General features: G+C 39.2%; 1 protein-coding gene across 1 annotated transcript in view; it reads left to right on the forward strand.

Annotated features, from left to right (window-relative positions):
* Positions 1–13999, forward strand: part of TAFA1 (TAFA chemokine like family member 1) — a 223269-nt gene extending 209270 nt beyond the window's left edge. Inside the window, exons 4-5 of the mRNA XM_061362082.1 lie at positions 6091–6215; positions 10896–13999. Coding sequence (XP_061218066.1) covers positions 6091–6215; positions 10896–10913 — 143 coding nt within the window. The 3' untranslated portion in view covers positions 10914–13999. The remainder of the gene's footprint in view (positions 1–6090; positions 6216–10895) is intronic.
* Positions 14000–15465: the final 1466 nt, after the last annotated feature.

The following is a 15465-nucleotide window of genomic DNA, read 5'->3' on the forward strand; positions in this document are numbered from 1 at the left end:
GAAAAACAAACAAACAAACAAACAAACAAACAAAACACCAACAAAGTGACCTGAAAGATTTTACCTATCTCTGTGCTACTGCCATTGCCAAAAGTCTCCATCAATGCAAGAGTGTCTCACAGAGAGCTTGAACTTCCCTTTAATCTAATCTGTTTAGAAAATGATCCATTTAGAAAATGACTCACAATTTATTGAATAATGTAGAGAAAATTGATATCTTTTCATTAAGGTGACAAAATCTTTTTCACTGCTGGCATCTGTGAAATGTGTTCTCTATTTAAATCTTATTTATATCAATCTTCTGTGGTGGAGACTAGATTAAAATGGAATGCTTTATACTTAGAGTAAACAACTTTCCCATCCTGCCACGAGTGTCATACTGGTTTTGAAAAAGAACTCTGTTTCTTATTCCTTGGAGTAACATGATACCTGTGATCAGGAGGAAGCACAATCTGATAGCTCTATTCCTTTGTATTCTATTTCTATGAAAACAAAATATGTACGCTTTATCACAGGCAAAAAGAGATAGCTGCTGTGGCTTTATAATGGTGAATGCAGAAGCAATCTTGGAACATTTTAATACATAGCATGTTCCGTCTAAACTATCAAAAAATGCACGATGATACTTCACTCTGTTTTCAGATTTCAAGGTCTTCTATAAACATGAATTAAAGTTATATATTACTCTGTGAGTATCGTCACACTATTACACTGTTAAATATAGTCTTTGTATTTATACAGAGTTTATATGTAGTTTGTCATACTGTTAAAGCCATTTCCTAAATACAGAAAAGTTAACAGAGAATTCTACTTGCAAAGAAGTCTTTGCTTTTTTTTGTGCACACTAGAGCAGCAAACATGACACAAGCAAGTGCCTGCGAGTCTCAGGGCTGTGTGCACACATTCTCTCCCAGACCACCCTCTGCCTGTGTCCTTTTAATCACCTGTAAGAGGGATGTTAGTCACCACTTTGAATTACTGAGGAGCTTCAATTTAATTCAAAAATGTGAAGACTGGGAAATGTGAAACAAGTTGGGAGTTTCAACAAGTAAGGAAATTTTAATCAAGTATTGCTTGATTCAAGAGGGTGAGGTTAATGTTTCCATGTTGATTTGACCTCAGTTTAGGTATAGATATTTGAAGGCATTCAGTGCATTTTTACTGTTCCATAATAGAATAATTTGTTACTGAAATTGAAGGGGAAAGTGTCCCTAGCAAGCTCTCTTCATGTGTCAAACCTTTGTGCTCCAAATGATGGACAAGAACAAGCCCAAAACTCAGTCATTATCCTGACACAACCTAGAAAGGTTCTTATGAACTTTCCAGGCTGAAGCCCAGTGAATTCAGTCTAAGCTGGAAGTTCTCTGAAAGCACCGAAGACTTTGGGCATTATGTTTGGCAACAAATTCATTTTATAATGAAACACAATTATGTAAACGCTAGTAAATATAAGCTATTCTCTTACTCTTTCCTTACACGGTCTGATCCTCAGATCTCTTACCTGTATTTTATTTCTCTAGTAAACATGATTAGCAAATGCCATTTCAACCAAATGCTTTTTTGTCTGTTAATCCATGCAGACTAAACCCATGAAAAGCTAGATATTTTGATCAAAACTTTTCTATAGGTTTGCAAACAAAGTTTAAAAAAGAAAACAACAATGTGAATTGGACTGGAAAAAAAACAAAGAAACCCAAAAAAATTCTGAGGAACTTTTCTCCTCAGATCCATTAGTTACATGCTTAGAGTTTTATTTCTTATAAATGAGACATTTTCTTGAAAAGAACTCAGATATAAGCAATCCCTTATTCACACTAGCAGGAGCTGGGGAATAAAAAAACCCCACAAAACAAAACGAAGCAGTAGTCAAGCCTCTTTTCTATCATATCCTTTTCTTTCCCCATGTCTAAGGATATCTGTCTCAGTCAAAACAGCCCTACATGAATAAACTCCATGCTCCCTGTATTCCCCAGACAGTGAGAAGAACACAATGAAAACCACTCCAAAATGCTACAGGTGTCTAATTCACCATGATGTGAGCACTCACAGCCTGTGAAGCCTGGTGACTAACAGGAGTCTGTAATTCTCATCCAGAATTAGCACTACAGGTCACGGAAGAGCTCAGGTTTATCAGGATCTGGGAGATCTTGAATGCAAACCACCTGAGGGAAAGCATCTTAACTCTAACTATTCTCTCTCTCACAGGACCACTTCACTACATCTCAGAGCAACATAACCTAAATGTAGAAAAGCCTGCATTGTATTCCCTAGGAGAGCTTTCCCTCGCCCCACCCCTCCCCATACAGGTGTACCTAATCTCAAACACAGCAAACCGTGATTCATTTTAAAGCTTTTTTCTGCCTCTTTGAACCAGAGCTGGAAGTGTAAAGCTTTGCAATCAAGTAGACCTCAAAGGATCAGCAGTGCCCAGGAAGGACAACTGGTCCTAAAGATTAAAAGCCTCTTAATAGAAGAGAAAATATATAAACACAAGACTCAAATGAGATAATTTTCATTGAGCTCTGGACGCCTCTGCCACAGCGTGGTGCTGAGGACTACATGGCGATGAGCTTTGTAGTGCTTCAGACTCACAAAGGATTTTGCCAGTTTACATATTAGAGACAAATAAGGAGCCTTTAAGCTGCAAATAGCCTTAATTTCCCCCTTTATAAAAGGAGCCCTTTCTCCAGCCCAGCTATACTGGGTAGGAACAGATAAGACTACTCATTGGCAGACCTTGGGTATACCATCTTGTGATTGTAACTGCACTGTGATATAAAAATAATATATATATATATACTAAAACCTGCACATTATCGCATGAAACAGTTGATATTAAGGTTCAGCAATGACTTAGCATTTGATTATTTTTTGAGGTCAATATCCAAATACATGGGCTATATTTAACAGCATCAATAAGTAGTTATTTTAATTGCTACAGACAGCATTGCTTCCCCATACCTCTTCTCAGTCTGTATTCATCGCACACTGCTGTTTTACATTGTAAACTCCCTAGGCCAAGGCATTCAGTTGTGTGGGTTTTAGTACCAGGCACCATAGGATCCTTCTCCATGGTTATTTAATGATACAGCACTGCTACTAGTAAATAATTATGTTGTTGCTTTTCATTCCATATCACAGGATTCTTCTCGCACATTCTGAAGATGCTATGCTCTGATGATTGCTGTGAAGGCCAGTATTTAGCAGATACAGTTTTTCAGTTTGCCCACTGCACAATCTATTATTAGAATACAGATTCAGCCCTCATGCCCTTTCACGCATATCAAAGAGAGATATCTCTTTCTACACTGTCAGCAGCATTCCTTTCTGAAAAGGACATGTGAACAGCAACATTAAACTGCCTTGCAAGCACAGGTGTAAAGGGTTTTTTGTGGTGTGTTGTATGTATGGAGAAATGTTATATTACATGATAAAAAGTAGGTATCAAGTGTGAGAAGAAATAGCAAAAACAACACAGAGAGGTAGATGATTGCTATATAGGGCTCCTCCAACTGAACTAGTCTAGTCTAGTCTATTCAAAGCTTAGCTCACTTGCTCCAATCTACTCACCTCTTCTTCTAAGAGTTCTTCTAAGACTAAAGGATCTTCCAAACACAAGGTGTTTCTCCCCGTGTTTAAAGTAAACTCACTGGGTGAAAACCATATCCCTGCTGAGACAATTATTCAGCAAGTCTGCCTGTATAATCACATACCAAGTGAAGGCCTGTTTTGAAATATACTAATTTGGATTCCCAAATTGCAGTAGCTTCCCATTAGAGTTAATTTGCTGGACAGAAATACTGCTTCTCATTCTGGTTTATTTTGCACTATATATATTTTTATTTGCTATACTCCAGCATGGCCCAGCAAATATCTTGACCATGTGCCACTCAGATCAGCCATGCACCTCAACAATTGGCAGGTTTGCCCGGCTTATCTGATGAACAAATATCTTACCTTTCCAAAGGAAGTCGTAATTGCACCTTAGAGGAAATGAAAGTGAAAATTAATGAATGTACAACTGACCTTCTTTACAGGACTTCCCACTCTGTATTAAGCATTTCCCAGAGTTTACTACCAGCTTTACTTAAAAAACAGCTTCCTTTCTGTTTACATGTCATGCCTTTGTGATCCTTTAAGCAATCTAAAATATTTCTATTACATTCTTACCTAAAGAATATGGCATTTGTCTTAGCTTGGGTGTAAGTGTGTGTACTTAAGTCTCCCATTTGGAAATACACATTTATAGTATCACATACCTGTATGCTTGCATCTGTATGTGTTTGTTGTTAGTCTGCAGCAAAGATGGATCAGAAAGTCAGGGGAGCATTAACAAGTTACATGAGGCTGCTAGAAGAATCCAAAGCATTTGAGGGTTGACTGTGTTGCCAGTGGTTCATTTTTTCATAGTCCTCACTGGAAAACAAAATGCTGAATTGGAACAGTCCCATGAAAGGTAGTTTTCTTCTCAGAGCCAAGTCAAAAGGGGATCCTTTCCTAATCAGTTAAGATCAGAACAAAAAAGTCAGCTGCTTAGGTGGGACAACAACAGGTCTGTTGAGATAGTGTGATGGGTATAACTGTGTAGATAATGCTGATGATACATAACTTTGCAGCCATGGTCACTTATTGCCCACCTCTCCTAGCCTGAGAACAAGAATGCAGTTCAAGTGTTATGGATACTCTTTTTTTCCCTTGCTGGGTCTCTCTCTTCTGCAGTCTCCTGCATTCTGGTCCATGCAGAGCCTCCTCTTGCATGTTGAAATGGAATAGTGATACAAACTTTTTCAGTCCAGGAGCATCTGTGGGTTTGGTGCATTTATTTTTCAGTGTGGGTTGGTCATATTTCAGAGATTAAAGGGACTGCTAGCTTTGTCTGTGTAGCTGTGATAAAGGGAGGGACATTAATAGCAGCTTCAGATATGTTTTTAGGTGTCTACTTGGGATTTTGTGAGCATAAACAACTAGGTAAAAAATAAATCAAGAATGTAATTATAAACTCTGATATGTCCTGAAATCAATGCATGCAAAACAGGGCATTTTCCAGAGCTGAAGGGTGTGATACAAGGTAGTCTACTGTTTCAAAGATATTTTATGGCATTGAAGCAACTCTGGGATGATATGAATGAGTAAAGCATCTCTATTTGAGTGAGTGTGCAAGAAGCTTTGATAGGCTTCATGAGTGCAAACATGAAATTAATTCTTGCCAGAGAAAACAAACTGCAGACAGAGCCACTCATGCACCAACTAGTTACAGTTTGCAAGGTTAGCTAAAGTTGATCAAAATCCCAGACAAAAATTGTCATTAAGATCCAGTTAAGGATATAGACAGATACCAATTCCCAGGCAAGAAACTTCATTAAGGTACACTCAAGGTTGTAAACATATGTGAGAACTAAATTCAAACAACAAGATCCAAACACTGTCATCATTTACAGTGTTAAATATTTGGAAATTAAAAGTTACTGCTAGAGATAATATGGATTCTAGAAAATTCATAATCATGTTTCAACAAACTGAACTGCTGCTCTTCATCATTACCTTACCTGCTGTTGCTTGTTGTGGCGCTCCCTGCCATGGGACACTGAAAGCTAAGTCTCCATGGGTTCCAAAAATTCAGCAAAAAGACAGCTCTAGGTACTGGAAACAAAGCTGGCGCTGTTTATTCTGGAGTACCCTGACCCACAAGTCCTGAAGACCTGGAGAATATTCTAAGGAAAATCTCTTTCAACTTGCTTTGTTCTTGTATGTATCCAAAAAGGCCAGATTGGACACTTAGGAAGATGGGCTGTTAAGATGGATGGTCCTTTGGTCTGAAGGAATATTGCTGCCATCACAGCATTCCCTGCAGTCACAGCATAAGAGTAGGTGAGATCTCGTGTATATGGAAACTATGGGATGCAGTGCACTGTCTTAGAGAATAAAAGATGCAAAACAAGTAATTAAATGCAGAAACCTTGCAACTAAATTTCAATTGAAGGGTTTAGAAGGGATGTTCTGCTTCTAAAATGCAGTGTTGGACCCTTGAGATATTATTTAATTAGAGTTTTCATTATAACAGAGTTGTGAACATTGTATTTTCTCTTCCAGCTTCCATAGTGATTGGGAAGTGGTGGTGTGAGATGGAGCCCTGCCTAGAAGGAGAGGAATGTAAGACATTGCCTGATAATTCTGGATGGATGTGTGCAACTGGCAATAAAATCAAGACCACCAGAGTAAGTTGCCTTTCTGTCTATACCCAGGAGGTCTCGGTAGGAAAGGGAGTCACTAAATGATTGCTCTCCCATATCTTTTCATCGTCATGTCTGCTGTAAAAGTCTTAAAGGTCACTGCATACCTCCCCAGTCATCCGACACTTATTATTTAGTGGAAGTTCAGATGCATTCAGGCTGGTCAGCTGGGTCCAGGATTGATAACCAGCAGGTTGGAGCTGCTGAATCGCCAGGTCACTTTCTTACAGATATTGTCACATCTGGATCACATCTCTGAGTGCCTTTCTGATGGCTAAATGGAAGAATATTAGATCAAAGGGATCTGCTGGATCCTACATCCATTCCTTGGCTGTTCCAGGCCACATCTGCAAAAGCAGTTGTACAGGTGCTTTGTAGCATCAAACAAAAGTGCTGAGCACTCAACTCACTGTCTACATTCGAGGTCTTCAGAGCAGCTCTAGCCCTATGCACCTGTTAGTGGCATACCTTTGAGATACTGAAGATTCAGGTAAAACAGGCCAAGTGGTGATGCCGACTTTCACCATGCATTGGTAGGAAAATGCAGAGATACAGCTGCAAAAAGTGTGTGAATGAGCTGGCTACACTTCTCCCACTATGAGATTCCCTTTGGGAAAAGAAGTATGTTTAAAAAATGGATTCCAGTTTTTTTCTTGCATTGTGCAATTATTTCATAACCATTTTTTGTAAAACTGCTACCTATACCTACTGTATTCTACACATTAAATTATTTTCATGCCACAATTAATTTTTTTTTCTAGGAAAATTACACAGTGGTCAACTGAAAATATGTTTTAAGAATTAATAGATTTTGTTTTTCAGTGAAGTGAAAAATAACTCTTGAAACCTGCTAAATTAAAAAAAAAAAAAGTCAAGAAATTTTTCCCTCTTAAAAAGTTCTACATATTCATAACCAGCTACTAATTCACAGGAATGTGAAGCTGGGTGTCATGATTTCCTGACTTCTTCCTTTTTCTACAGTCCTAACTTGAGCAATTTTTCATGTCTTCTAGTCCTTTCGTTGAAAGAGTAGATTCTGCCTCAACTAATCCCCGTGCCATCTGAATTCTTTTCTTTCCCACTGTATGATACAACCTGGGGTGAATGATTTGTATTGCAACCCTAGCTTCTTGAGCAGTGCCTTCTGGCATGGCCGATCTTACCACCACATTTAGTTAGTAGGATACTTACTAATTTAGGAGGTTTTCTTTGTAGAAGGCAGTAAATGCCCCATGAAAACAGGATGTATGTTATCTCTTTGTCATCTCCCAGAGAAAAGGAGAAAGCATGGAGGGCACTGTGATTCCTTGCAGTGTCTTTGTGGCTGCAAACCACTCTATGCTCACAACTGATCTGTCCAAAGTGAAACACCACTACAAGACTGTCCCCGAAAGTACATGCCTTGCAGTGCAATCAGAAAACAAGACCAAAAACCCCCACAAACTTACTGTATGGCCTTTCACTGAGGCAACATCTTTCTCGCTGAATCAGAGAATTAAAATGGGAGAAAGTGACATTAAAGAAGCAATAAGCAACATGAAGTGTGTTATACTTTTGTTAAATTACAATAATTCAGTACTGCTGCAGTCTGTCTGCAAATTATATAATTTAGGAATTGCATTTGCTTTTTTCCTGTGAAATTGTCCTGCTCTTAACTCCCCCAACTCTCATCATATAAACTGGTTTTAGGCGATAGCCTGCATCTAGAAGCAATTGCTAGAAATGTAGCAGCTTCATTAATATGCAGATGTATGGTCCAATCTATTCAGTATGCATCATTGTATTTCATTTAAATTAAATACTTACAGAGTGAGTGCTCATAACTGAAAAAAATATTTCTTCATTTACCCACAGGAGTTATTTTAATTAGCTTGTGAGGGGAGTACCTTATGGTGCTGCTTCCAGTAGAATTTTGCTTTGTTGCTTTAAAATATCATTACAGAACCCAATTGACAAAGGCAACGTGACATGATGTGCTTAGGAACTGTCTCTTGCGTTTTCCAAGCACAAAATCTACTTCATAATCCCTGAAACTTTGCTAGAATCCAAACTGCTGTGTCAAATCTGGCAACATAAATATAAAATAATAGAAGCAATCAGATCCTGAAAAAGGCATTTTTTTTGTCTCTATTTTATCATTTCAGATGGCATCAGAGAAAGGGATTACACTATAATCTGTATTGACCCCAATCCAGGCTGCAAGATTGGGCCATGTGTGTCTAATTTATGTACTTAAGGAAGTTAAGAAAGCAGAAGAAACAAAACAAATTAGTCAACATCCTAGATATATCTGTGGTGATTAGCCAAAAAGCTAGAGCTAGTCACCGTGGGCTGCAAACTGTTTTAATGAAGGCTTTTCCTCACACAAAAGACATGGACATTAAGCAGCTGCTCTTGTCCTGACAGGGAAAATATTCATGTTTATGACTCTCAGGATTAAAATACCTATTAGTATATTCTCCAAGACCCACAGTAAATCACATATAAGCATCTCTGTATGTGTGTGTGTGTATATATATATATATATATGAGAGAATGTATGAATATTCACAATATATGTAATTTTACACTGTAGTGTGTTTCTTCTTGGCTGGTTCTCAGATGTAATGAATAGTGATTAGTATCAGAAGAACATGGACAACAAATCCAGTAAAGGCTTTTTGCCAGCGTATCCTCCTTTTTATACATTTCTTTGTGTGTTTAGTCCTTTAGCATAGCTCACTAATGAAGTTGTTAAAGCCAAAGATATAAAGCTCAGAGCCTCTGTAAATTGATTTGTTTTCTATTGATGGTTAGAGCAGGTGACAAACACTGGAAAGAAATCATTTTGTAATTCAATTTTTGGAGCAGTTTCAATGCTTTTTTCTTTTTTTCCCTTTTTTCTTATAGAACATAAGTTTCAATGCTTTCCTTCAAATTTTGGGGCTCTTGGAGCTGCACTAGGACCCACCTGGAGATCATATCACTACATTTCAGCAACTGGTACCAGGGGAAATTCAAGCATGGTCTCAGTCTGCATGCTTGGAGATAGTGCCCATAAAGGCACTTAAATGCCTGTAAGAACCAGAGCTGCTGAAAACCAGGAAAACATGGCTGTTCATGCATCCCATGTTTTGCTACTTCCCATTTAAGTGAGGGAGTTACTCACAAGCTCTTGATGTTGGATTGGTGTCTGTAAAATATCACTTTTTATGTAATTCATACTAATAACACCTCTAAATTCTTCAACAAGTTGTTTTTCTGCTGATACTAAAGCATTGAGCACCTGGGGGATGGCAGAGCAGGTCAGCTCAGAGCATCTCTCCAGTTTCACAGCCTGTGCCCTCCATTACAGCCCACCCACACCTCCAGTTCCCAGAGTAACACTTGTTTCAGCACACATTTTGCCATCATAGAAATTTTACGACCATTTTAAGGTGCCCCGAGGGACCTCAGCATCACATTTTTTAGCAGCCATTGTTCATCCCATGCTGCAGCAAATAGCAGCTGTGGTGTCCATGACCCGATGGTCCCTTGTCATTCCATACTCCTACACCAACCACAGCAACACCTGAGGCAGTGTACAAACAAGAAATGGAGTATTCATCCCCGAGAGAGTAAACACATCAGGGGCACTCATCAGTGGCAAACCAGGAGAGCAGAACATGGGAACTGGGGTAAGGCAGGAAATGGTAAATAAACCCAGAGTCTTATTTTCTGTTTTTAAGCTGTCCAACTATGTGAATAGGTGAAATGATTTCCAGGTCTTTTAAATTTAGAATGCTGAAGAAATCCCCCTATTTTTGTGATAACAGTCTCTGTAATTAAGAAAGATGTCAGTTCAACGCAGTAGAGCACAAGATGATAGTAAATATCTCTTGCTACAAGACTACATTTCAACACATCACCCAGTGCTTAGCTAATGATTTCTAGCCCTGATTTAGTGCCTGAGCCTGCTCATATTCAAGTCAATTTGAGTTTCATTGCTGACCTAGTTGTCTAGCAAAGAGTTAGACCCCTTGTACCATTCATCTTGTGTATCAGTGCAGGAGAGAAAAAGCCTCTCCTTGGGAGAGGTATTCTTGCTTCTGGTCAGTTTTTCTTATTTCAGCATCCTTAAAAACCGTCTGGGCGGTGGTGTTTCCTCTTCAAGCCATTAGCGTGCTTGCTCAGATCAATTGTGGTGTTAGTCATAAAAAGTGATAGTTTTATGGTCTGTTGTAGGCTGTGTTATCTCACACAAGGTGAGTAGATGAAGTCAGTCAGGCTTTCTGGTCTGTTATATAACTAGTCATTCCCTATCCTACTCTTCTTTGGCTAAGAGTGTTGGTATGGATCCAAATGAAAGATGTATCCATCTACATGTCTTTGTTTAGCAGAAGCTACTAGCATCACTCTGAGAAGGGGAGGGTGGAAGGCTAGGATGAGCATGGCCCCACGCCCAAAGCTGTCGTACACCACCAGCCAAGGTGATCAATGCACTTCCAGCATCTCCCAAGGCACAGGCAGGAGCTCGCTGAGGGTCTGCCTCTTGCACATCCTTAAATCCCTGCAGCCCCAAGAGAAAAGACCCTTCTCCCCCAAATATTGCAATTTAAACTCAGCTATATCACCACAAAGCCTGGGTCTGTCTTTCCTCTCATAACATATTTTATGTACTGATGTTTTTACGCTTTCTTACTGCAGATCCACCCAAGGACCTAACAGAGCGCTGTCTGCAAGGAGACAGTGAAAGCCCTGCTGATTTATGAGGACAAAGTATTGAAAGTTTAAAACCATCTCAGCATTTACAAGCCAAATGGATTTTTTATTTGCACTTTGACTGTTTACCAGACAACGACAGTGGCTTTACTGTGTAAAAGCAAGTATTCGGTGGAAATAATGCCCCTGATTTTTGACAGCTGAAAATAAAAATGAAGAAAATGGTTCCTTTGGTAAAGTTTCCAAAACTGCGAAGTACAAACAACAGTCTAAGTTTGGATCTACAATTTACTTTATACCAGTTAAAGTATATATATAGAAATATATATATATTAATATATGATATTTTGAAATAAAAGCCTCACTCTTCAAGAAATTGAATAGTACCACACTTTGCTGCAGCTGCTGTAAATTTTTTTCTTCTTTTTGTAATGGTCTGGAAGATCCCTACGTGTTTCAGAGAGAAATGTGGCAGTGAAGAGGCAAAGCAAACCTGCTGTGGTACAAGGATGCCTAAGAGCTACACGAATCCTACCGACGTGGCATCCAGAGCTTCCTGTTCCCTTTGGCAGAATGTTGAGGGCATTTGTTGTTCCACTTTGTGTTCTGGAGGCTTTTCCCCTTGTGCAATACTAGCATGCTGGCTTTGCTTCATTAACCATACTTGATTGATATATAACAATGATAATTCTATCCTCTTTCAAGAAAATATTTTTAGAGCTGTTAGATATTCCATGGAGAAGAGATGGACAGCTACTGAGTGAAGTACAGTATGTATTAAAGGTTTACTTGGCAGAGTTTGGTAGACTGTGAGCTCCCTTCTTATTAAAGGTGTACTGTACGTACAATGTCTTCAGACTTTGTATAGCTCATAGAGACTACAGTAAAAAACCAGTAACCAACTCTAAAGCTTTGTGTTGTTGGCTCACTAATTCTTTGAAACAACAACAAAGCTATTTCTTTCCAGACCAACATGGGAGAGGGCTTTTACATATGGTTTGTTTTTTTTATGAGCCCATTTGCAATTGGTGAACAAACATTTCAGGTTGAGCAAATGTCTCTGTGGACACCTCGGATGCTCAGGCACATGCACACACATGCCTGTCTGTGTGCTTTTATCCCACAGCACAGGTGGGAGAAAAACCTAAATTTAAGCTTCCCCTCTTGCAGGTCAGGCTAATTCTCATTGACAGCATCTGCCACCAGCTAAAACATGCATATGGGCAATTCCATGGCACAGCAAACGCACAACAGTTTGCAGTAAGCAAACTGTGTCTAAGACATGTCTTAACTTCAGGAATAGTTTCTTTCAGATTAATTTTAAGCTGTTTCTTGCTAAGGTGAATCAGCTGAGTTGAGATGCTCTTCAGCAAGTATGCGTCCACAGAGACATTGATCTACTCACTGCAAGCAGTTTGAATTCACATTTCTAGCTAAGGTGTTGCTGTTCACCATGCAGCCTGGCTCTTGCATCACTGAAGAAAGATCACATCTGAGGGCTGACATGTGCAAGCCAAGTTCACATTCCCAGTCACTTTTGTGAGCAGTCCAATTAATTTCAGGGGGTTTATTCATGTGGAAAAGTATCCTGCTGTCACGCATAACTCTGCACAACCTACCTTTCAGTATGCCTAATGCTACTGAATCAAAAAGGACTAAGGAACTGTAAAACTTATTCTGTCCAGTACAGTTTAATTTCTTTAATGTTTCCAATTCCCTTTCAGCCTGCTTACCTTGCCTCTCACAGGACCCCTTTGGCCATGCTGATCACTTCTAATCCAGAGCAGAGGAAGTGCTGCATTTCCCAAGCTAGAGTTGGTCAAAATTCTCACGCTAACTTTCTTTCTCCTTCAGGGCAACCACTTCAGCCCCTTATGCTTCAAGAGGCAGAAATTTGTCACTGTAATTACACTGTATATTAAAGCAGCTACATGATGTGTCACGCCATACTCCATGCCAGCTTTCCGCGCTGGTCCTTGGCTGATGCTCACAGTGGGAAAGGTTATGCTATTTCCAAGTACCTCTATTATTTCCCCTTCAAAAAGACATGAGAGTGAAAAGTGGTAAGGGACTAAACTTGGTTTTCTTCTGTGCACAGAAAGACTAAATAGGAGCATGTTATATGTCCTAGCACATAGAGACCAGCCTCACCTGTGGCCCAGCAAGAAGAACATGTATTTTCTGGCCACAGTCACTTGACTAAACCTCAGAAGATGCCTGGACCCTAGTCTATGTTTTAAATATGGTCTGCCATAGCCATGTGTCCTTGGTTCCATCATCTCAATGAGGAGAGGACCACTGCCTGCCTGGTTATCTTCACATAGGTGTGATCCCAAAATGAGATCTCAGACCAGCTCCAGGCTCATCTACCACAACTAAGAGAAACTCCTCCAGAATAAATCCTTAGCAATTCTTCATTTTACTACAACAGCACTTTAAAAAAAACCCTCTAGACCTAGGAAGCCCTTGGTGCACTGGGAGATAGACTCTGCCACCAGGCAGTAAGTTGATTAAAAGCCAGGATATGTATGTTATCATCCATTTAACAGCAGGAACTTAGGCACACAATGTAAATGGCCACTCAAAATCATATTGGAAGATATGGAAAATCGAGCAGAAATTTAACTTTGGTTTCCTTAGTCCAAGCCTACTGATAACCCCACACAGCAAACTAACCCATGGCCTTTTGTGCCTTTTGCAAAGCCTGAGTTATCACCACTGAGAGGTACTTACCCCATAGCATTGTATCTGACATGGTATATCTGTGAGTAGATAACAATGCTTATGGCTGTGCTTATGAAATAAGCCTGTTGAGACTGGGAAATATTAGACTTGCTAAAACATAAGAAGGAAATGTTGTCATTACCACAGCAAAGTTTCTTAGAGATGTTTATGAATTTTTTGTTGCCAGTAGGCAGCCTCAAATATCACCACACCAAATTCAGTAAACATCTGTGTCTCTTTGAAGTTGCTGCAAAATCTGCTCATGAAGTGTGGCACTGAGAAATTACTGGTTTAATTAAAATATTTTAGAGGGGAATTAAGGCCTTTGCAAAAATAATGACTAATAAAACGTGAAGTCAAATGGAGAGCCGGATGCAGCTAATCTTCATTGTTCCAGTGAACCAAATTGAAAACAATAGTAAAAAAACCCAACCAGTTTGAAGTCACAATGATCATGTATTTCAGCGAGATGCACAGTAACACAGTGTGTAGCAGGAAGATGGCAGAGCAGCTTACCTTGGGCAATGAAAACACAATGAATGAATGGAAACACAATGAAACACAGTGAATGAGGGTCCACATCCTTATGAAAAAGGGACAGTCATGCCACTCTGCACAATGTTTAAAAGTATTTACATCCATAGAAGAGACAGGCAAAAGTTCCTGCTTTTTGGCAGAAGTCTAGACAGAGATATGCCAGGGAAAAAAAGAAAAGTAGTTGTAAATGCATCGAAGATCAATTTAGATTTCTGTCAATGTTTCTTCTTCAAATGTGTGAAAAAACAAGTTATGTAAATCTGAAATGTACAAGTTGAAAAAATACTGAAAAAGAAAAAAATAGCTACCATCTGCCTATTGATTCAGAAAATCCAGATTATGTGCTTCTGTCCAAAAATCTCTGGTAATAAAGAGCTCAGTGTGGTATGACTTACTTAACATTGCTACATGCTATATCTGAAGAAAAAAGACACATGGAGTAAGTCCACTCCTATGGCCAACAATTATGAATGGCATGATCTGTACTTAAACATGGCATGCTACACAGAGAAAGGACTCTGAAGGTGATACAGTAACTGATGGGTGATGCTCTTATCTGACCTACTGATTGACAATTAACAGAGTTTGCAGATACTTTCAGTGGTGTATTCTATTTTCACATCATAAAATTATCAGTTATGTTCCTAACTCTCCTCATTTGCCACTTTTCTATTCTGCTGTATGGTCTAAATATAATTATAGATTATAGAGAAGTTGTGGAGATAAACATACCTTGGCTTGGAGAGCACATCCATTTCATCTGAAGGTGGCAGTCTTTGTTTTTTCTTCAGTGGCAGGATGAATGTTGTGGTGTAAAATGAGCTTCTCTTTTATCAATACCTCAGTTGCATTCCAGTAAGCAGGGTTTAGAGCTTGCCTGACAGAGAAATGGGTCATGCTTCTTTGCTTGGTATTCTGGTTTTTTTTGGGTTTTTTTGTCAGAGAAAAATAGAAACACATTCCACAAATAATCTTCCAGGTAGACAGAAGGAGATGTGCGTACAGGGCAGTTGGTTTAAGGCTGTCAACAATTTTTCTAGTTCACTGGTTTGAGTTCAGATCATAGGCCTGACACATGTTTATGGTTTCTTCTCTGAAATGCTCGCACAGTCAAACCACTTAACTTCACAAATATTTGTACTGCACAAAACTGTGCCACTCTGAGGAAAAGACTCTTCTGCTTTGCAGGTAGGAAACGAAGACTCATAAGACTTGAGACCTGCCTAAGGTTATCCTAAACAACTACAGCAGAGCCAGCAATAGAACTGAGGACTCCTGGATTTTAAGTCAGCAT

The sequence above is a fragment of the Neopsephotus bourkii genome, unplaced genomic scaffold, assembly GCF_033783945.1.
Source record: "Neopsephotus bourkii isolate Nb327-2 ecotype Australia unplaced genomic scaffold, CSIRO-AGI_Nbou_v1 NB_1080, whole genome shotgun sequence".
NCBI lineage: Eukaryota > Metazoa > Chordata > Aves > Psittaciformes > Psittacidae > Neopsephotus > Neopsephotus bourkii.